Source organism: Bufo gargarizans, chromosome 3 (assembly GCF_014858855.1).
Source record: "Bufo gargarizans isolate SCDJY-AF-19 chromosome 3, ASM1485885v1, whole genome shotgun sequence".
Lineage (NCBI taxonomy): Eukaryota > Metazoa > Chordata > Amphibia > Anura > Bufonidae > Bufo > Bufo gargarizans.
This window is the reverse complement of record NC_058082.1, coordinates 563,273,679-563,297,527: the sequence shown is the minus strand read 5'-3', so window position 1 is coordinate 563,297,527 and position 23,849 is coordinate 563,273,679. Positions and strand designations below refer to the sequence as shown.

Here is a 23,849-nt window from a genome sequence, read left to right as displayed (position 1 = left end):
AGTGGTAAAGCTCCATTCACACGTCCGCATCTCTGTTCCGCATTTTGCGGAACGGAATTGCGGACCCATTCATTTCTATGGGGCCGTACGATGTGCTGCCCGGATCCGGAAATGCAGATCCGCACTTCTGGGTCCGCAATTCCGTTCCCGAATAAAATAGAACATGTCCTATTCTTGTCCGCAATTGCGGACAAGATTAGGCATTTTCTATTATAGTGCAGGCGATGTGCGGTCCGCAAAATGCGGAATGCACATTGCCGGTGTCCGTGTTTTGCAGATCCGCAAAACACACACGGACGTGTGAATGGAGCCCAAGTGTGTGATGATTGGTTGCAGCTGCAGAATGTTGCACCCTCGCTTCCTCACCAGACTTCACAGATTATTCATTCACATATTTACTGGAGGCACCAGGAGGACCGGTCCGGCTGGTTCTGCTGCTTCTAGGAGCTCTGTGCGGATCACTTCACTCTCATTATACCACCTGCGGATTGCTACTACAACTCCCAGCATGCCCTGACAGCCTGCAGAGATATACAGACCCCAACCCACTACAACTCCCAGCATGCCCTGACAGCCTGCAGCAATATGCAGACCCTAACCCACTACAACTCCCAGCATGCCCTTACAGCCTGCAGAGATATGCAAATCTCTGTGGCAGCTAGGAGCTGCTGAGAGTTGTAGTTCTGGAGACCCTGAGGCTGGAGATGACGTCACCACTTCCCGGCGGTACAAGCAGTGAAGGGGGCACTTACTTCATCAAGGGGGCACTTACTTCATCACAGGGAGGGTATTCCTGCAGATCAGAAGGGCTGGGGGACATTTATCTAAACTGTTACCAAGGAAAACTGGCTCAGCTGCCCATAGCAACCAATCAGATTGATCCTTTCATTTTCCAAAGGAGCTGTGAAAAAATCAAAGGTGGGAGCTGATTGGTTGCTATGAGTTTTCCTTAGCACCAGTATTGATGAATGTCCTCCACCGTCTCTGTAGTTGCACCCAGCTTTCCTAGGAACAGATAGAAAATGTGTGCATTCCGTTTCCGCATGTCCGTATTTCCATTCCGCCAAAAAACAGAACATGTCCTATTATTGTCTGCATTACGGACAAGGATAGGACTGTTCTATTAGGGGCCAACGGTTCCGTTCCGCAAAATACTGAATGCACACGGATGTAATCCGTATTTTTTGCGGATCCGTTTTTTGCGGACTGCAAAATACATACGGCCGTGTGCATGAGGCCTAAGGCTACTTTCACAGTTGTGTTTCTATTCTATACTGGAGAAAAACGCTTCAGATTTGTCCCCATTCATTGTCAATGGGGGCAAAACGTAACTGAACAGAACGGAGAGCTCCGAAATGTATTCCGTTCCGTCCTCATACCGGAGAGCAGCATGTCGCAGTTTACTTTCCGTCCTGGGATGCAGAGCATGACCCCCAATGCAAGTCAATGGGGACGAATCCGTTTTCTCTGACACAATAGAAAACGGATCCATTCCCCACTGACTTTCAGTGGAGTCCATGACGGATCCGTCTTGGCTACGTTACAGATAATACAAACGGATCCGTTCATAACGGATGCAGACGGTTGTATTATAAGTAACGGAAGCGTTTTTGCTGAATCCTGCCGGATCCAGTAAAACCGCTAGTGAGAAAGTAGCCTAAGGCTAGGTCTACACGACGACAATAAGTCGCGCGACAGATAGGGCACAACTACACTGCAACATTTGTCGCGCGAACAATTTTATAATGATAGTCTATGGTGTCGCAATGCCACATGCGACATGCTGCGACTCGAATAGATTTTTTGCGACTGTCGCATCGCAGCATTGACTATCATTATAAAAAAATTTGCGCGACATTGGTGCGACAAATGTCGTTGTGTAGACCTAGCCTAACACAGCAACAAGTCAGCACATGGCGGCCGATATAAGAAGCTACATCTTATGAGGATTAGGCTACGTGCACACGACGTGTTGTTTTTCTCTGCGTCCGTTCCGTTTTTTTTGGCTGATCGGATGGTTACCTATGCATTTCTATGGAGTCGTTAAAATTGCGGTGTAGTCTACCATTTCTTTTCCGCATCCGCAAAAAACGTTTTGCATGTCCTATTCTTGTCCGCAATAAACGTTTTGCGGACCCATTGACGTCATTGGGTCCACAAAAAAATGCGGATGACCAACGGAAGCCATCCGTATCCTTTTTTTTTTTTTTTTTGCGGATGGTTGCTGGGAAACCTGTATATATTAAATTTCAAGAATTACAGCCTTCGTTTTCTTTTGGCGAACCGCAAAAAAAAAACAGGAACACGGATCCGCTATTAGCCTTACGTGCAGATTTTCTGCACGGATCATGGTACCAGCTAAGTACATAGCATTTTCTAAATCTTATCTACACGGTACCGAAATTTTGCGCAGATTCTGAAATCGTTTGGGTTGTACAAGGCAGGGTGACCCCATTCTGGGGGACCTACCTACGATATTCCTCTGGACTCCACCGACGTCAGCATCCAATCACTGGCCGCAGCGGAGACTGGATCCCCTTCTAACCATGTGACAGCCTCCGGCCTGTGATTGGCTGCGGCAATGACATGTCCCGGGCCTGGAGGAGAAGGAGCGGGAAGCTGGTGAAGGTACATCACACGAGGCGACGATCGGTACGACTGAGCAACGTTTCTTGGAGTAGGAGCGTTTCAGTAAGGACCCTTTGGACGCGCCAATTATCGTTTCGATTGCATATTTCATTGTTTGTAAAGCAGACAATTTGCATTTAGGCCTCTTACATCCGAACGTGTGTCCCCCGTGACCGTGCTGCGAACCGCAAATTGCGGTCCGCAAATGCTCGGGCACCGACCAGCCGCATGCAGATCACGACCCCATTCACTTGAATGGGTTCCACGATCCCTCCGTTCCACAAAAAGATAGGACAAGTTCTATCTTTTTGAGGAACGGAACAGAACATCATAGAAGCGTTCCGTTCCGCACCGCATCTCCGGATTTGCGGACCCATTCAAGTGGATGCGGAATGCACACGGCCTGTGCCCCGTGTATTGCGGACCCGCCGTATGCGGGCCGCAATATGGCCACGGGTGGGGCACACGTCGTGTGAAAGAGGCCTTACACAAAGAGAAATGTGAGCGGCGCGCTGTTTACACGTAGGAAATCGATAACGCCCAGCGACGGCTCTTGTGCCCACACAAACGATTGAACCAAGGAGAACTCTACCGACTGTCGCTCTGTCGTTCATTGCTTTTACACTGCTCGATAATCGCGCGGTTCCTCTCGATTTGACTATAATTTACTCGATAATCGGCTCGTGTAAAGTTTTTTTTTCTCACTTCATCAAGTGACATTTATCATGTAGAGAAAGTGAATACAAGCCACTTACTAATGTATTGTGATTCTCCATATTGCCTCCTTTGCTGGCTGGATTCATTTTTCTATCACTTTATACACTGCTCGTTTCCATGGTTACGACCGCCCTGCAATCCATCAGTGGTGGTCGTGCTTACACACTGTAGGAGAAAGTTGCAGCCTCTCTGCTGGCTGTGGGAGCGCACATAGGCTGGTGCTTTTTCCTATAGTGTGCAAGCACGACCACCACTGATGGATTGCAGGGCGGTCGTAACCATGGAAACGAGCAGTGTATAAAGTGAGGGGAAAACTGAATCCAGCCAGCAAAGGAGGCAATATGGAGAATCACAATACATTAGTAAGTGGCTTGTATTAACCGTGTCTACATGATAAATGCCATTCGCTGAAGTGAGACATCCCCTTTAAGACATCTTCTCTTTTAAGGGTATCTTCACGCAGGGTTTTTTTGTTTTTATATTTCGCCGGCGGCTGTGTGGCTTCTGTCGTCCATTCTGCTGTGAATGGTGGAGCGGCAGCCTAAACGGACGGTTCCGTTCTCAGTGCAGCCGCAGCTCCGCAGCCCTCAGCGCCTCCTCCCATCAAGGACGCAGCCGCCATCGGAAAATGTTTGGTGCGGCTGCTTGGTGAAACCTGCCATGTGAACAGCTCCGTAGGGAACCCGGATTACGCGCAGTTTTTCCACACGGATTTTCACGCAGACCTGTGGTGCGGATTCGCGAAGCGTTTCTGCAGTTCTGTGTACGGATTTAGATCTGCAGTGAATTTTTAACAAAAAATTGCAAGTGACACAGGAGGATTTGGTGCGGAAACGGCGAGAAAACGATACGAAGATCCAGAGAGTCCGAAACCACGATGCGCATGAGCCCTAGGGCGCCTGTCACACAGAGAGGGGCCAATAACGTGTCCACCTGTACAGTCACTAATGTACGTCTGCTCCCCCTCCCCCACCACAGGGCTCTCAGCGGGGGGCGCCAGTCCATTCATCAGCCCTTTGTCTTGTATGGGACAAGTAGACGGGGAAGGGGGGATGGGGACAAGGAACGGGGGAGGGGGGTCTCCATTGTGCACGGCCCATAGGACTCAGTGGCATCCGGACACAACCCTCCCCCTGTGCTGACCCAAAATAGGAAAAGATGTGGGGTGACGAGGGTGGGGTCCACTGAGACCCCTGCTGTCAGGAAAGGAGGCCTAGGGTGACTGTGCGGGGCGGGTGAGCTGCGATGCTCTGCAGGAAGGCCGGTGACTGAAGAGGGAGCAAGCAGTCACCACAGAGTCAGCTGCAATGCTCTGCAGAGTAGGTTAGAATACTCTACAGAGCATGCTGTGCGGACTAAGAGTTGGGAACTTTCAGCTGCAATGCTCTGCAGAGGGTACTGAGTAAACATGGTGACATAACCTTTAAGCTGCGATGCTCTGCAAAGGGTACAGTGTGAACAGTGTGACAAACTTTTAGCTGTGATGCTCTGCGGAGGGTACAGAGTAAACAGGGTGACATAACCTTTTAGCTGCGATGCTCTGCAGAGGGTACAGTGTGAACAGGGTGACAAACTTTCAGCTGTGATGTTCTGCAGACGGTACAGTTTGTGAACATTGGGTAATAAACAGCTGCAATGCTCTGCAGAGGTTACAGTCTAATTGTAGCTCTTATCCAGACCAACCCAATAGCCCCCCAAAATACTACAAGGTCTATCACATATAATGTGTGTATAGACAAGATGAAGACACCACAAGGAGGAAGCATGTTCATCATGCATTATGCCATAGTCGCCTTAGCTTAGGATTGCGGACCCCTGTAGCCTATCACACACTATGACATGCGGACCCCTGTAGCCTATCACACACTATGACAGGCGGACCCTGTAGCCTATCACACACTATGACATGCGGACCCCTGTAGCCTATCACACACTATGACAGGCGGCCCCTGTAGCCTATCACACACTATGACAGGCGGACCCCTGTAGCCTATCACACACTATGACATACGGACCCCCGTAGCCTATCACACACTATGACATGCGGACCCCTGTAGCCTATCACGCACAATGACAGGCGGACCCCTGTAGCCTATCACGCACAATGACAGGCGGACCCCTGTAGCCTATCACACACTATGACAGGCGGACCCCTGTAGCCTATCACACACTATGACATGCGGACCCCTGTAGCCTATCACACACTATGACAGGCGGACCCCTGTAGCCTATCACACACTATGACAGGCGGACCCCTGTAGCCTATCACACACTATGACAGGCGGACCCCTGTAGCCTATCACACACTATGACAGGCGGACCCCTGTAGCCTATCACACACTATGACATGCGGACCCCTGTAGCCTATCACACACTATGACAGGCGGACCCCTGTAGCCTATCACACACTATGACATGCGGACCCCTGTAGCCTATCACACACTATGACAAGCGGACCCCTGTAGCCTATCACACACTATGACTGTCGGCCCCCACTCATGGTTGGTCGGTAGCTCTAGTCTTCTCCTCATGGGGGCAAATGACACCCTCTAATACTAACTTAAGCCACTAAATAAATAATTGACACCAACAAAATCTTGTATTGAAAAGCTCCAGCTGATAATGATGAGTCATGAATATTCATGAGCTCCTGACTCTCCCCGCCCACCTGCTGCTGTTTCCATATGAATCAGCAGCAGGTGGCAGGGGAGTGGCTATAGCTCTGAATTAAATATACGCTGGACTCAATGACATCACGCTGGACTCAAATCAGCTCATTAGCATGCGGCATCTTTGTGTGTATATTATGAGGTAACCATCTGTCACACCAGTAAGTGACTACATCTAAGGCACTTTTTAGTAGTTAAAGGGATTCTGTCATCAGATTTTACCCCTATAACCTAAAGATATCCTCATGTCCGGACTAAGAAGAAGAATCCTAAGCTGGCCTTATTAAAAGTCACTGAGGCTCTATTTGTCCAAAAAACAGGTTTTTATAACCTGCCAGTCACTTACTTAAGGTGCCCAAGGGGAGGTCCGTTAATACAGGGTGCCCGTCCGCACCCCTCGCTGTCCGGTGCCCAGCGCCGCCTTCCGTCTTCATCGCTGCCTTCTACAGCTCAGTGCCGCCCCTGCAATCCTCCCATCTCTTTGCCAGATCCCGCGCCTGCGCACTAGGCTCGGCCTGATGCGCCCGTGCGGACTCCTGGCAGCGGCTTCATTGAGCGAAGTGCGCATGCGCCGGTGTGATGCGCACTTCGCTCAACCCTAATATGACCTGCAGATTGGCCGAGCCTAGTGCGCAGGCGCGGGATCTGGCAAAGGGACGGGAGGATTGCAGGGGCGGCGCTGAGCTGTAGAAGGCAGCGATGAAGACGGAAGGCGGCGCTGGGCACCGGACGGCGAGGGGTGAGGACGGGCACCCTGTATTAACGGACCTCCCCTTGGGCACCTTAAGTAAGTGACTGGCAGGTTATAAAAACCTGTTTTTTGGACAAATAGAGCCTCAGTGACTTTTAATAAGGCCAGCTTAGGATTCTTCTTCTTAGTCCGGACATGAGGATATCTTTAGGTTATAGGGGTAAAATCTGATGACAGAATCCCTTTAATGATTGTATATAATTAGTTAGATTATAATCAAATATCCACATGACAGGTTCCCTTTAAATAAATAAATTAATTTAAAAATACCACCATAACCGATACCAAAGACCAATAATAAATTAGCCATATAAAGACCAAGATCCACTCAGCATTAGCTGAGCGACACTACCCCTCTAATAAAGCCCAGCGACAGGTGACACAGTGAAAAAGTAGGGGAAGGGGGGAGGACGCCGGTCAATTCTTCAGGCACTTCTGAGTCAGCTCCGCCGAACCTGCAAATATAAAGGGGAACAGATTCCCGCCACCAGATCAGCAACAAATCAGGGAGCTGGAAATCTCCCCCAGCAACAGGCAGCGACCAATCAGCTGAGCTCTTGACTCGCAGAAGCCGGAATCATCTAGAAGGCAGGTAAACAGCTTTCTGAGGTGATTTTACCTGAAATAGAAAAAGGGCGGGAAAAGAGGGACCGGGAAGAGAAAAAGAACAAGCTCTAAACTACCCCTAACTTTAAATCTACCTAAGGTGCTATCTGGGGGTCCGGCCGTCTCCTCTACCAGGGGGTCCGGCCGTCTCCTCTATCTGGAGGTCCGGCCGTCTCCTCTATCTGGGGGTCCGGCCGTCTCCTCTACCAGGGGGTCCGGCCGTCTCCTCTATCTGGAGGTCCGGCCGTCTCCTCTATCTGGGGGTCCGGCCGTCTCCTCGATCTGGGGGTCCGGCCGTCTCCTCTATCAGGGGGTCCGGCCGTCTCCTCTATCTGGGGGTCCGGCCGTCTCCTCTATCAGGGGGTCCGGCCGTCTCCTCTATCAGGGGGTCCGGCCGTCTTCTCTATCAGGGGGTCCGGCCGTCTCCTCTATCAGGGGGTCCGGCCGTCTCCTCTACCAGGGGGTCCGGCCGTCTCCTCTACCAGGGGGTCCGGCCGTCTCCTCTACCCGGGGGTCCGGCCGTCTCCTCTATCTGGAGGTCCGGCCGTCTCCTCTATCTGGGGGTCCGGCCGTCTCCTCTACCAGGGGGTCCGGCCGTCTCCTCTATCTGGAGGTCCGGCCGTCTCCTCTATCTGGGGGTCCGGCCGTCTCCTCTATCAGGGGGTCCGGCCGTCTCCTCTATCAGGGGGTCCGGCCGTCTCCTCTATCTGGGGGTCCGGCCGTCTCCTCTATCAGGGGGTCCGGCCGTCTCCTCTATCAGGGGGTCCGGCCGTCTCCTCTATCAGGGGGTCCGGCCGTCTCCTCTATCAGGGGGTCCGGCCGTCTCCTCTACCAGGGGGTCCGGCCGTCTCCTCTACCAGGGGGTCCGGCCGTCTCCTCTATCTGGGGGTCCGGCCGTCTCCTCTATCTGGGGGTCCGGCCGTCTCCTCTATCAGGGGGTCCGGCCGTCTCCTCTATCAGGGGGTCCGGCCGTCTCCTCTATCAGGGGGTCCGGCCCTCTCCTCTATCAGGGGGTCCGGCCCTCTCCTCTATCAGGGGGTCCGGCCGTCTCCTCTATCAGGGGGTCCGGCCGTCTCCTCTATCAGGGGGTCCGGCCGTCTCCTCTATCAGGGGGTCCGGCCGTCTCCTCTATCTGGGGGTCCGGCCGTCTCCTCTATCAGGGGGTCCGGCCGTCTCCTCTATCAGGGGGTCCGGCCGTCTCCTCTATCAGGGGACCGGCCGTCTCCTCTATCTGGGGGTCCGGCCGTCTCCTCTATCTGGGGGTCCGGCCGTCTCCTCTATCTGGGGGTCCGGCCGTCTCCTCTATCTGGGGGTCCGGCCGTCTCCTCTATCTGGGGGTCTGGTTGTCTCCTCCTCCTTATCTATACACACATTATATGTAGTATTTTGGGGGCTATTGGGTTGGTCTGGAGCTACAATCAGACTGTCTGGGCCCCTTATTATCTCCTATTGTTATATCTGAGGTCGCAGTCTACACAGTGAGCTATATTGCGCTAGCTGCGATGTTCTGCAGAGGGTACAGTCCAGATATGAAGCAATGATGCGTTAGCTGCGATGCTCTGCAGAGGGTACAGTCCAGATATGAAGCAATGAGGCTTCTGCTGCGACGTTCTGCAGAGGGTACAGTCTACACAGTGAGCTGCGATGTTCTTCAGAGGGTACAGTCTACACAGTGAGCTGCGATGTTCTGCAGAGGGTACAGTCCAGATATGAAGCAATGAGGCTTCTGCATTGTACGGTCGCTCGGGGCGCGATGCTCTGCACACAGCCGTGCCTGTGAATGAGAACAGGTTGAGCAGGGGGCGGGGCCTCGGCCGGGGCGGGGCCACGTGTCACCCGCCGCCTGGATGAGGGGGAGGGGAGCAGGTTTCTGGCTGGCAGGGAAGTTTCGCTCCCGGGTGTCCGGGCCACTGGATCTGTGTGGAGTTCTAATCCCGTGAGACACCTGTAGCCGAGGAGGACTACAAGTCTCAGGAAGCCATGACTCGGCAGGTGCGGCTGCTGCTGCTGCTTTGGCTGTGGTCCAGTCTGTACACAGGTCAGTGCGGGGGTCGCGGCTGGGGGAGGGGGAGGCAGAGCCGGGCGGCGCATGCGCGGCTCCGCACCTCGGGCAGGTGCACAGGGGCTTCCTCCTGAGACACCTGTGAGCGCAGGGGATTGTGGGAGCTCAGGTGTGAGGGAGGCTGCAGTGCGGCACAGCTGCGACATTTGGAAAAAATAACTTTCCCTGCGTTTTTCCCTATTGTTTATAAAAGCCTCTCATGTGAACTGTGTCACAGGTCGCCCCTGACCGTCTGCCTCATGGGTTACGCTGTAACCGTCGTGCCGCAGTCGCCAGCCTTCAAGATCCGCGCTGTGTGAACTATGGCGCAGATCCCCGGTGTGAAATGTGCGCTAAAATCCTCCTAAAAGGCGAAGTTCTTCCTCTGCGGTTTTGTCGCAGTGTGTCGGCCAAGCCTCGGCAAGATTTGCAGGAATTTTTGTAAATTTCCGTAAAAAAAATAATAATAAAATAAAACGTCGAGTGGAGCTCGATCGGCTGATCGGACATAGTGTGCAACTGTGACAGACCCTCCGCTGCGAGAAGAGTCGGGCCAGGTTCTGTTCACTGACAGCAGTGGTCTTAAAAATGCTGAGAATAATTAGTCTGGGGCTTGTAACGTGTTCAGTCAGGGGGTGCTGGGTGTTGTAGTGCGCCGGCGGTGGTCACTGGGGAGGCGCCGCTCCGGTGGATGTTTTTCCAGTTCTCCTTCAGGAAGGAACAAGTTGTTTTTCTTCAGAATGTATATATATTTTCCCCATGAAAGGAGCTTTCATTCAGCGCGTTACATCAGCGGACAGAGCGCGGGCCGCGCCGCCAGGTGACTGGGGGCTGTGAGGATGACTGTGCTGCCACCCAGCTTTCCTACACCCAGAAATGGTGATTTGGCTTTACAGATGAGGGTCGCTGGGAAAGCTGGGTGGTCCCCTCAGGGGGCTGTGACGATGGCTATATTAATAGACACCCAGCTTTCCTAGAACCAGAAAAGCTAAGGAACCGTTATAGGGGAAGGCTGATGTTCAGGACGCTGGGAAAGCTGGGTGGTCACCTCCGGAGGCTGTGTCGATGGCTATATTAATAGACACCCAGCTTTCCTAGAGCCAGATAAGCAGTTTTATGAAAATGATAGCCACTTTACAGACGAGAGAGAATTGGGAAGGCTGACGTTCGGGACCCTGGGAAAGCTGGGTGGCTTCTACAGACGTGTGGAAAGTCAATCAGGAAAGAAAAGTAGAGCCGATCTGTCAGCAGACGCGAGCTGTATCGGTGTCTGACGAGGCCGATTGGGCAGTCAGGATACTGGGAAAGCTGGGTTGTCACCTCTGGAAGCTGTAGTGCTGCATACGTGGTCACCCAGCTTTCCTGGAAACAGAACTATATGGTTGTATGGAAACTTCAGCAGCTGTGTAGAAGAGGGTGACTTGGGAAAGCCGTTATTCAGGCACCCGGGAAAATATAGCCGATCTGAGCCAAAACATAGTGATGGCCGTGAGCGCTGTATTGCGGTATAACGAAGCAGGGCGGTCAGGGCACTGGGAAAGCTGAGTACTAAGCTCGGAGCCCCTTGTGATGACTGTATGGTCAGACTAAGGCTACATTCACACGTCAGTATTTTTCTATATCCCGAATTTCGGTCCGTTTTTTGCGGATCCGTTGTTCCTGAAAATATTTCCGTATGTCATCCGTTTTTTGCGGATCCGCAAAAAACGGAAACATGTATAAATTTCAGTAAGCAAATAAAGTTGTTTGGATTTCTTTGAAAAAAAAAACTTTGTTTGCAGGATTTAATTTCCAGGAACGGAATCCGCATAAAACGGATGACATACGTAATGACATACGAATGTCTTCCGTTTTTTGCGGATCCATTGACTTTGTATTGTACCAGGATCCGATTTTTGCGGACAAGAATAGGACATGTTTTATATTTTTTCGGACATGCGGAACGGAACAACGGAAACGGACAGCACACATTGTGCTGTCCGGTTTTTTTCAGGACCCATTGAAAATGAATGGGTCCAGATCTGTTCCGCAAAAAACGGAACAGATCAGGAAAGAAAAAACGGACGTGTGAATGGACCCTAAGGGCTCATTCACACAAACGTATTTTCTTTCCATGTCCGTTCCGTCTTTTTTTGTGGAACGTATACGGAACCATTCACTTCAATAGGTCCGCAAAAAAAAAAACGGAAGGTGCATTCTGTATTTCTGTTCCACAAATTTTTTTAAAAATGTCCTATTATTGTCCGCATTACGGACAAGAATAGGACTGTTCTATTGGGGGCCAGCTGTTCCGTTCAGCAAAATACGGAATGCACACGGATGTCATCCGTATTTTCTGTGGAACCGTTTTTTGCGGACCGCAAAATATATACGATCGTGTGCATGAGACCCAAGGGCTCATTCACACTAAGGTAAGCCGTCTGTGTCCCACATTGTACGGGCGCCGGCCTTGTGAATCCCGTATTGCGGTGCGGACCTGTTCACTTGAATGAGTCCGTGATCTGCGCTATCCAGCAGAAGACGGGACGCGTCCTGTGTCTTGCGGTGCGGAGGCACGGAAGCTCTTCCATGGGCTTTCGCTCCGTATCTTGAGTATTGCCGACCCATTCAAGTCAGTGACGCTAGGCCGGTTCGCCATTCAGGACACATGGAAAGCTGGGTGACACTCTCTGGGATCGGCGGTGATGACTGGACTGTCGCCCAGCTTTCCTAGGAACCGTTATATGGAAACTTAGTCTACAGAAGAGGATGACTTGGGAAAGCTGGGTGACAACCCCTGGCTCGTGGTGTATTAGTCGTCACCCAGCTTTCTGGGAAACGGATAGACCGAAGACACAGAAGACTGTGATTTAGGAGCTAATAATTACTGGGGATTTCTTTCTTTATTTTTTGTTTTTTTGGGTAGTGATTCCGAAAAAAATGGGAATATTTCCTATTATGGAAACGGGCAAAGATCCTCTTGAAAATCCCGGGTACTGGAGTCGGCCATCTTTCCTTTCTTTCCCGTTGTGTAGCTCTCCCCCCTTCTCCAGATTAGTGACTACGACCGTCTCGGCAGTAACGTGAGGGTCCGCAGTAGTCGCCCGCATACAGCGACACCCTGATTATATAGGGTCAGTGATGGGTAAACGCCATCTATTATCCTTCTGAGGGGGCTCCCTCATGTATAGTCACGACGGGGGGCTCCCTTACTGTCTCTGGAGTTCCCCTTTAAGATGCTGGGGTAATCTCATGTCCTGCACGTGTGTGATTTACACGGCTCGGAGGAATCCTGGCGACATACTTATCTAATGACCCGTTAAACCTGACGACCGGATCGTCTGTGATGAGGGTGAATCATGGCAGCGCCTCAGGAAACTGAGTGATGGCGACACGTGGACCTCGCGTCTATACGGGTGACGAGCCGTGGCTCATATGATGGGGATTGATGCAGATAAATCAACACATGACTAAGAAACACAGCGGCAGCCATATTTGACTCTAGTGCATGCAGTGGGTTGCCCGCGGCAACCAATCGGGATCTTGCTTTCACTTGCAAAATGGCAGCCGATCTTTGGTTACCATGGGCAACCATACTGTTATGTGCTATGGACGTTGTGCCCACTTATGTCAGTGCCACATTTACAGTCCTGGAGCTCGTCAGTATGACTAGTTCTTGTCTATGGGGGTCATATGGCTGTGTGCTGGATTTTATACACCTGGGTGCAGCTAAATAATTGGGGGGGGCACATATTTTTGGCCATGATGTGTACATTTGTATCTGGAAAGCACCACTATAGCTGTCTCATGGGTAAATCTACCCCCAGGCCCTGAGGGGCATCCTCCGTGGCGGCCATATTGGTTGAGACCCGAGCTTTTCCGTCAGTATATGTTATAATCTCCGGCTGCAGAATTGACCTTGGCCGCGGTTCGCGTCGTTATCGGGTAAAGCAAAGTTACTTAGCGATATCCTCCCGGGATAAGCGGCCAAGGATTTATTTGCCTTTTGTATCAGACGATGAAAAAGTAATGAATGTATAAATGCAGAGCTCAGCGCTGGTGGCTGACAGACGTGTATATTACCTATAGCAGAGGTGAATGTGTCAGCTTGAATTTATACTTCAGAGCTGCACTCACTATTCTGCTGGTGCAGTCACTGTGTACATACATTACATTACTTATCCTGTACTGATCCCGAGTTACATCCTGTATTATACTCCAGAGCTGTACTCACTATTCTTCTGGTGGAGTCACTGTGTACATACATTACTTATCCTGTACTGATCCTGAGTTACACCCTGTATTATACTCCAGAGCTGCACTCACTATTCTGCTGGTGCAGTCACTGTGTACATACATTACATTGCTTATCCTGTACTGATCCTGAGTTACATCCTGTATTATACTGCAGAGCTGCACTCACTATTCTGCTGGTGCAGTCACTGTGTACATACATTACATTACTTATCCTGTACTGATCCTGAGTTACACCCTGTATTATACTCCAGAGCTGCACTCTCTATTCTGCTGGTGGAGTCACTGTGTACATACATTACATTACTTATCCTGTACTGATCCTCAGTTACATCCTGTATTATACACCAGAGCTGCACTCACTATTCTGCTGGTGCAGTCACTGTGTACATACATTACTTATACTGTACTGATCCTGAGTTACATCCTCTATTATACTGCAGAGCTGCACTCACTATTCTGCTGGTGCAGTCACTGTGTACATACATTACATTACTTATCCTGTACTGATCCCGAGTTACATCCTGTATTATACTCCAGAGCTGCACTCTCTATTCTGCTGGTGGAGTCACTGTGTACATACATTACTTATCCTGTACTGATCCTGAGTTACATCCTGTATTATCCTCCAGAGCTGCACTCACTATTCTGCTGGTGCAGTCACTGTGTACATACATTACATTACTTATCCTGTACTGATCCTGAGTTACATCCTGTATTATACTCCAGAGCTGCACTCACTATTCTGCTGGTACAGTCACTGTGTACATACATTACATTACTTATCCTGTACTGATCCTCAGTTACATCCTGTATTATACTCCAGAGCTGCACTCACTATTACAATGTGTTCACAATCCAATCTAAGAGGCTAATTTCCTTTCAGTCAGTTGCTGCGCCCCTTTAATCCGTTAGTGAGCCCTCGCTGTAGGGCTGCAGCACACAATTATTTTAGTAATGGAGTATTCTATTGATTATGTTTCCGATTATTTGAGTACTGTAATAAGAAAAAAATGAATAAATAGACTGTTTTCCTTTATAAAAACTCATCAGACCCCCAACACCCTTCATTCCCCCTGTGCCATTAGCCCCTCCATGCCATCTGTCCCCCTCCCCCAATGCCTCCGTGCTTCCATGCCATCCATTGCCATCTGTCCCCCACTCCCCCAGCGCCATCAGATCAGCCCCTCCATGCCATCCATTGCCATCTGCCCCCCTCCCCCAATGCCTCCGTGCTTCCATGCCATCCACCATGTCCCCCACTCCCCCAGCGCCATTAGATCAGCCCCTCCATGCCATGTCTCCCAGCGCCATCAGCCCCATCAAATCACAGGTGCCCCCCCTCATTATCCACACTGGTGCTCTTGCTGTACAGCTGGAAGTGGAGAAAGCTCCGATCCTGGCTGTTAACCCTTTGACCACCTTGGTCTGTGACCTCAGCATAATGATGCGGTTTTCATCGCAGTCTCCATGCACAGTGTGAACAGCAGCGTTTGTGATAGAGAACGTTGTGTCCTGCCGGAGCACGCGCGTACGCTGCCGAGGCTGAGAATTCACTGGTGACACTGATCCGATCGTAACGCAGCGTGCCCCATCACTTGTTAGCCAGACATCCGCCTAGGGGTGCTGCCGAAAAACAATCAAACTGCCTATGGAGGAAGGATCGTAATAATGATCATTCATCCACAATACAGCAGCAGTGATTGCTTTCGTGGGCAATGTTGTGTTCACCCTCATTGCTCTCTGTAACAGCCGTGTAAAAGGACCCCAAATATAAAATCTGGATCCTAGGACTGGGAACTGGTGTCGGCCATTTGCTTTCTCTAGATCTAGAGGTGTGTCATCGATGTATAACCCCTCCCCCTTCTCCAGCAGGATTGGCTACAGTCGGCTGTGTACTAATATGGTAGTCACCCTCAGGCGCGTTTAATTTCTCTGGACTTCCCCTTTAAAGGGGTCGTCTCACTTCAGCAAGTGGCATTTATCATGTAGAGAAAGTTAATACAAGGCACTTACTAATGTATTGTTATTATCCATGTTGCCTCCTTTGCTGGCTGGATTCATTTTTCCATCACATTATACACTGCTCGTTTCCATGGTTACAGACCACCCTGCAATCCGTCAGTGGTGGTCGCGCTTGCACAATATAGGAAAAAGCACCAGCCTATGTGAGCTCCCACGGTCCCGGCCACTAGAGAAACTGACGCTTTTTCCTATAGTGTGCAAGCACGTCTGTAACCATGGAAACGAGCAGTGTATAACGGGATGGAAAAATGAATCCAGCCAGCAAAGGAGGCAATATGGATACTAACAATACGTTAGTAAGTGGCTTGTATTAACTTTCTCTACATGATAAATGTCACCTGCTGAAGTGAGACGACCCCTTTAAGATACTCCTGTTGGCCAGTACAGTAATGTCACGTGTGTTAGTTACACGGCTCGGAGGAATCCTGGTGACATACTTATTTAATGACCCGTTAACCTAATGACCGGATCATGCGGGTGAATCATGGCAGCGCCTCAGGAAACTAAATAATCGTAATAGCCATGGTGACACGTGGACCTCGCATCCACGCGGGTAACGGGCGGTGCCTTCTCTGACAGGAGAGGACGTTTAATGATGGAGGTTGTATCGTCAGATGCTACAAGATGTGAGGAACACAGCGGGAGCCGCAGGGTGGTGCCCATGGCAACCAATCAGGAGCTTGCTTTCATTTTCTGTCTTTCACTTACAAATTGTCTGCCGATCTTTAGCTGGTTGCTATGGGCAACCATACTGTATATAGAGAGGCTGAGCACTCTCCCAATGGACCACACAGAGACTATTCAAAAATTATAATATTTATTACACCGATATAATAAACAAAATACACAATAAATTCTTATAAAAATGTTAAAACTGTTCAGATTAAGAGCATAAATAATTAAATGGCGGTGGTATGCAAAAGAATACTATATGCAACTTGGATGAAGAAGTATGTCCTGATAAGAAGAAAAGAAAATCGATAACACTTCAGTATTTAAATCTTCAACAGTGTGAAAGTGGGTTTTATGAAGATTTATTTTCGAATAATTATCCAGACTGAAATTCGATGTTTGCTTTCGATTATTTTATCGATTTATATTGTATTCAGTCAATGTTCCCTGTATGGCAAAACACACACTTTTGTAAAGATGCCGTCTGACTATAGCACACAGTGGCGTCCCACGTGGCTAATGGAGTCAGATTCGGCGGAAAGCCAGAAGAAGCGCATACACGCGCGAAACGGCTGTCGCTTACTTGCTGCTGTATCTGCAACCCTTGCACCCCCCTCCTGCCATGGAATAAAGTTACCTGCCTATCAACAATATATCTGATATGCATTTTTTACCCTTTATTCCACGTCGGGTTTTATATGCAACTGGTTGAAACAAGTTGTGAGATCCACTCCGGATTTCTCATTTTGCCCAATCATGGAGGATTTTGGGTATAAAAAGGGGTCATTCCCCTCTGCGGGCTACCACTGAGGAAGGGGCTAGGAAAAGACCCCGAAACACGTCTGGTTTCAAGAGACCCGCACATCAGCTGATGGACGTCCTGAATTTGACAACTTAAAATCGATTTTATTACCCTGATGAACTTTTGTGGCACATAGCGAAGATTCCGACCCTTGAACTGATGGTTATAATCAAAATCTTTTCATCAAAGAATCTCTACACGGAGGGCCACTTCGCTCACACCGCTCCTGCTGAACTGCCACTAACAGGTACCGCCGAATCTGACTCCATTAGCCACGTGGGACGCCACTGTGTGCTATAGTCAGACGGCATCTTTACAAAAGTGTGTGTTTTGCCATACAGGGAACATTGACTGAATACAATATAATCGATAAAATAATCGAAAGCAAACATCGAATTTCAGTCTGGATAATTATTCGAAAATTTATCTTCATAAAACCCACTTTCACACTGTTGAAGATTTAAATACTGAAGTGTTATCGATTTTTCTTTTCTTCTTATCAGGACATACTTCTTCATCCAAGTTGCATATAGTATTCTTTTGCATACCACCGCCATTTAATTATTTATGCTCTTAATCTGAACAGTTTTAACATTTTTATAAGAATTTATTGTGTATTTTGTTTATTATATCGGTGTAATAAATATAATAATTTTTGAATAGTCTGTGTGGTCCATTGGGAGAGTGCTCAGCCTCTCTATATACATTATAATTTCCTTTTTGACTGGGTGAGTCATTAGGCTTAGGCTACTTTCACACTAGCGTTCGATCGGATCCGTTCATATTAATGAAAGTCAATGGGGGACGGATCCGCTTGAAGATTGAACTTCCATTATAAGTCTGAACGGATCCGCTCGCCTCCGCACGGCCAGGCGGACACCCGAACGCTGCTTGCACTGAGCGGAGCGGAGGCTGAGCGCTGGCAGGCGGATGCATTCTCAGTGGATCCGCCTCCACTGAGAATGCATTAGGGCCAGACGGCTGCGTTCAGGGCCGCTTGTGAGCCCCTTCAAACGGAGCTCACGAGCGGACACCTGAACGCAGGTGTGAAAGTAGCCTTAGTAGCACCCACTCATAGTCACAGGCGATAGAGAGCCACCATACTCTTTTCATTAACCATACTGTTGTCATGAGAAATGGACGTTATTTACCACCCAGAATATTATATCTGCGGGTAGAACGCGTCTCTCCATGGCCATGAGAAGTATTAGTGGGGGCCAATTATGCGGCATCGGTTAATCCAGAGAATCTGTTCTTGGCTCTTGCATTTTCCTCGTCCTCCACATGGGGGAGATGTGACAAGGGGCAGGCGCAGTAGACTGTTGCCTAGGGCTCCATAATGGGGGAAAGTGTGGAATTACCTAATACATCGATTGACAAAAATAAAGCCCCAAGAAGAAATTATTGGAATCGAAAGAAACTTTGGGGCCCTGATTTTATCAAGACTGTGGTACGCCGGAGGGCCCTGTGCCACCAGAGGAGGCAATTAATTTCTGATGAGGCGTAGGCCGCAGCCTAAAATAGAGAGAACCTGTCACCATGAAATGGATGGATATGTAGTTCTATGGGAAAAGATTCAGTAAAACCTGTAATTTGTCTCGTCTCTGGTGGCATATCGCTAGGATAGGTGCGAGTCCCACCTCTAGGAGCCTCCTGAAGTGAAGGAGAGCGCACGGTGCGGCTGTCCTTTATTGTCCCCTCTGAAAATATCCAAGCTTTGTACGTTGAGATATTAACCTCGCCTTCCATGTCCCATCCTCCACCACTGTTTACAGTATACATCCCAGCAGGTAGCGTTCTCCTCACCTCCACCTTCCTCCATCAGACCACCAGATAGGGAGACACCTTTCCCCTTCTCTGGCGACGACGTGCCAACGGCTGGCATTGAGCATGCCAATCTCGGGCTTCTATCCATTTCTTGAAGTTTCCGATGCCCGATTCTTGAGCCGGTGTCCCTTCCAGAGACAGTTTGGATCTTTTTGATCAGAATGTCGGTGATGTTGGCATTTGGGCCCTCAGCGACTCTGCTCTATGATTTTACGTGGTCAGCCATTTAGTGGCGAAACTGTTGTTCAGTCATTATTTACACCAGTTTTGGCGCGTGCTACACCGGCCTTGATGGGGCCTGCGCTGCAGGCAGCTCATTGTGCCCCGGAGTCAAATCTACGACCGCTCCGAGCCGCTGCAGATGTCAGTCATTATTTACGCCAGTTTCTGGCAAAAGTAAATAAAATTGGCATGAGCCAAGGCCGATGATCACGCCCTCTTTGCCTTCACGAAATCTATGAGAAGAGGGCGTAATGTAGAATGCATATTACGACTAGAGAAGTCTCAATTGCATTAAAAAGTGTCAAATCCACAACCACACCAAAGACGGACGTGAAGGACATGATAAATCGGGGCCTCAGAGTCTATATGTTCCTGGGTGCCAACCAATATGGCTGCCGTTACAGCGACCACAGTGATTTCTATGCAGCTTGGAAAGGAAAATCTACCTACAAATGAAGTGAAGTCTAGATAGATCTGTCATTCAGGACTGTAGGAAAGCTGGGTGGCACGTCCTCGTGGGATCTGTTGGTGGCCATATTGGTCGAGATCCGAGCTTCTCTGTCAGAATATATTCTAATCTCCGGCCGCGGTTCGCGTCGTTATCAGGAAGCCGTATCGTTATCAGGTAAAGTTACATAGCGATATCCTCCCGGGATAAGCGGCCAAGGATTTATTTGCCTTTTCTATCAGACGATGAAGTAGTCGTCATGAATGTGTAAACGCAGAGCTCTGCGCTGGTGACTGACAGACGTGTATTTTGCGTATAGCAGAGCTGACTTTGTCACTTCAGTCTCTGGTGCCGACACCCGAGACATCAGGAATACGAGGAGGGGGAGAGGAGACGGAACAGAGACGAGGGGATAATCTAGGATTCTGGATTCCTGAACTTTCCTAGGCGTAAGGCCTCATGCACACGACCGTGGTTTGGTTACGCATCCGAGCTGCATGTTTTGCGCCTCGGGTGCGGACCCATTCACTTCAATGGGGCCGCAAAAGATGCGGACAGCACTCCATGTGCTGTTTGCATCTGTTGCTTCGCAAAAATTATAGATCAAGTCCTATTTTATTTTTTTCCATCCGTTTTTGCGGACAAGAATAGGCATTTCTATAATGGGCTGTCTGTTCCGTTCCGCAAATTGCGGAAGGCACACGGGCGGCATCCGTGTTTTGCCGGAAAACGCGGCATGTTCCTGTGCAAGAGGCCTAAGGGTCCCAATGAAGACAGACCAGTGCTGATCTGTCCTCAGGATAGCTCATCAGTATCTGATCACTGGGAGTCCGACTCCCGCCACCCCTCCCATTAGCGCGGTCTCGTCATTGTATTCCAAGCGCAGTGCCATACATTATATGTGGCTGTGCTTGGTAATGCAGCTCAGGCTACTTTCACACTTGCGCTTGATCGGATCCGTTCTGAACGGATCCGATCACATTAATGCAGACGGAGGCTCCGTTCAGTACGGATCCGTCTGCATTAATAACTTTAAAAAAATTCGCAAGTGCGCAAGTAGCCTGCGCGGATCCGTTCAGACTTTCAATGTAAAGTCAATGGGGGACGGATCCGCTTGAAGATTGAGCCATATGGTGACATCTTCAAGCGGATCCGTTCCCATTGACTTAGGCTACTTTCACACTAGCGTTCATGGGTCCGTTCGTGAGCTCCGTTTGAAGGAGCTCACGAGCGGACCCAAACGCCTCCGTCCAGCCCTGATGCAGTCTGAATGGACGCGGATCCGCTCAGACTGCATCAGTCTGGCGGCGTTCAGCCTCCGCTCCGCTCGCCTCCGCACGGACAGGCGGACAGCTGAACGCTGCTTGCAGCGTTCGGGTGTCCGCCTGGCCGTGCGGAGGCGTGCGGATCCGTTCAGACTTACAATGTAAGTCAATGGGAACGGATCCGCTTGAAGATGTCACCATATGGCTCAATCTTCAAGCGGATCCGTCCCCCATTGACTTTACATTGAAAGTCTGAACGGATCCGCGCAGGCTACTTGCGCACTTGCGAATTTTTTTAAAGTTATTAATGCAGACGGATCCGTACTGAACGGAGCCTCCGTCTGCATTAATATGATCGCAAGTGTAATCGCATTAATATGATCGCAAGTGTTAATATAAAACGCAAGTGTGAAAGTAGCCTTACATTGTAAGTCTGAACGGATCCGCACGCCTCCGCACGGCCAGGCGGACACCCGAACGCTGCAAGCAGCGTTCAGCTGTCCGCCTGTCCGTGCGGAGGCGAGCGGAGGCTGAACACCGCCAGACTGATGCTGTCTGAGCGGATCCGCTCCATTCAGACTGCATCAGGGCTGGACGGAAGCGTTCGGGTCCGCTCGTGAGCCCCTTCAAACGGAGCTCACGAGCGGACCGACGAACGCTAGTGTGAAAGTAGCCTCAGTCACGAGTTACAAATAGGCCATGTTACCAATGGACGTGATGTTACAGGCCAAGTAAGAGTTAATGGCACTCGCTAGAACATGGTAGACCCTTGGCAGACACAGACCCCACCGATCAGACATTGATGAGCTATCCTGAGGATATGTCCTTCTTAAAGGGCATCTGTCAGCAGTTTTGTACCTATGACACTGGCTGACCTGTTACATGTGCGCTTGGCAGCTGACGGCATCTGTGTTGGCCCCATGTTCATATGTGGCCGCATTGCTGAGATAAATGATGTTTTATTATATGCAAATGAGCCTCTAGGAGCAATGGGGGCGTTGACATTACACCTAGAGGCTCGGCTCTCTCTGCAACTACTGCGCACTCTGCAATTTAATTGACAGGACCAGGCAATCAAAACGTAATTACACCTGGACCTGTCAATCAAAGTTCAGAGGGCACAGCAGATGCAGAGAGAGCTGAGCCTCTAGGTGTAATGGTAACACCCCTGTTGCTCCGAGAGGCTCATTTGCATATATTAAAACATAATTTTTCTCAGCAATGCGGGCACATATGAACATGGGACCAACACAGATGCCTTCAGCTGCCAAGCGAACATGTAACAAGTCAGCCGGTGTCATAGGTAGAAATCTGCTGACAAATTCCCTTTAAGTCCTGGAAAACCCCTTTTAAGAAACATCTATAATGAGTCCCACCAGGTCCTGCATGACGACCCAGCGGCGAGTCACTTGGCCTCTCAGACAATTGGAGACATTCGGCGCCCGTGTAAGACTTGCACATCGTGGACACAAGAATACAGGATCAGACTACACAGGGTTTACTTGTCGTCTGTTACCACGGAGACACATGGGTCTGCATAGGAGCTGTATACATAAAATAGCTGGAGATTTCTAATCATTACTGTTGGCAAAGCTGCATTTTTTTTTATTTTTTTTTTATTTTTTTTTTCATTTTTGGAGCCATAGAAAGAGCCTATCCCATTAAGGGCACTTTCAGCAGTACTAGCGGCAGGGGACTCCGGCAGGTGAACAGCCTGTCGGATCCATCCTGCCGCTAGTTCACGTGTGCCCCCGGACTGCTGCTCCGTCCCCATTGACTATAATGGCAGGGGTGGCGCTCAGGCGGCAGCGCATGCCGACAGGCAGCCAGACTGCATGCAGTACTTCGAGTCTGGCCGCCTCTCGGCGTGCACTGCCGTGCTGCCGCCGGAACTTCGCCCCCGCCATTATAGTCAATGGGGACGGAGCGGCAGTCCGGGGCACACGTGAACTAGCGGCAGGATGGATCCGACAGGCTGTTCACCCGCCAGAACAGCCTGCCGGAGTCCCCTGCCGCTAGTGTGAAAGACAATTGATGATTTTATATATATGTAAAGGGGGGCTATTAATCACCAATATTATGCGAATATCGATAATTTATATTCCTAAATAGGAGGAGCCGTCTAGTGATGACTCCGCCTATTTATGCCTTTATATTACAATAACACAATATCTTCGCTATGCCTTACACTAATCACTATACTAGCTGCATGCGCCTTACTTACTACCGCTAACAAGTACACACTACACAAAGGGTACAAGTAACACAGTATTTATTACAATACACTACGCACGCAATACTGACAACACAACACTAAATACACAGTACTCCACTACACTACACGTTCCCAAATTCCACCCACAAACTAACTATACAATACATACATACAAGTAAGGCTACTTTCACACTAGCGTTTCACGGATCCGTCAATAAACTGACTAAACGGAGCCAAACGGAAGCAATTCAGACGGATCCGTTTGTACGGATCCGTCTGTATTACGGATCCGTTTGTCACGTTGGTTTCCGTTTTGACATCCGTTTAGCGGATCCGTTTTGAAAGGAAAAGCATATCTAGGTTCCATCTTCATGTATTGAGATCTATAGGGTTGTAATGCTCCTATATTTCTCCATGGCTATCTTGTTGAAGTTCCAAAGCTGGTCCGACTTTGATAATGGACCACACCTTTCGGACTCTTGTACACGACTACATGCACTTATAAAGATGTATAGTGTTCGTTAGCGGGCCATATGTCCCTGATCGTCATTGATAATACGTACAGGAGTACAGAGCATCATGATGCTGACCATGTTGTGCCGCAAACTGGGCTATTGTCCTGCACTCATATGATCTATTAGTGCAAGACTATATCCCCGCGGGCAGCTCAACTTGCACAGGATGATTGTATACTATGATGCTGTGTACTCTCGTGTGCACGATCAATG

General features: G+C 49.6%; 1 protein-coding gene across 1 annotated transcript in view; it reads left to right on the top strand.

Annotated features, from left to right (window-relative positions):
• The first annotated feature begins 9,212 nt into the window (after positions 1–9,212).
• The window catches only part of ILDR1 (immunoglobulin like domain containing receptor 1), a 41,008-nt gene continuing 26,371 nt past the window's right edge, over positions 9,213–23,849 (top strand). The window contains exon 1 of the mRNA XM_044287463.1: positions 9,213–9,409. Within this exon, the coding sequence (XP_044143398.1) occupies positions 9,352–9,409 (58 nt within the window). The 5' untranslated portion in view covers positions 9,213–9,351. The remainder of the gene's footprint in view (positions 9,410–23,849) is intronic.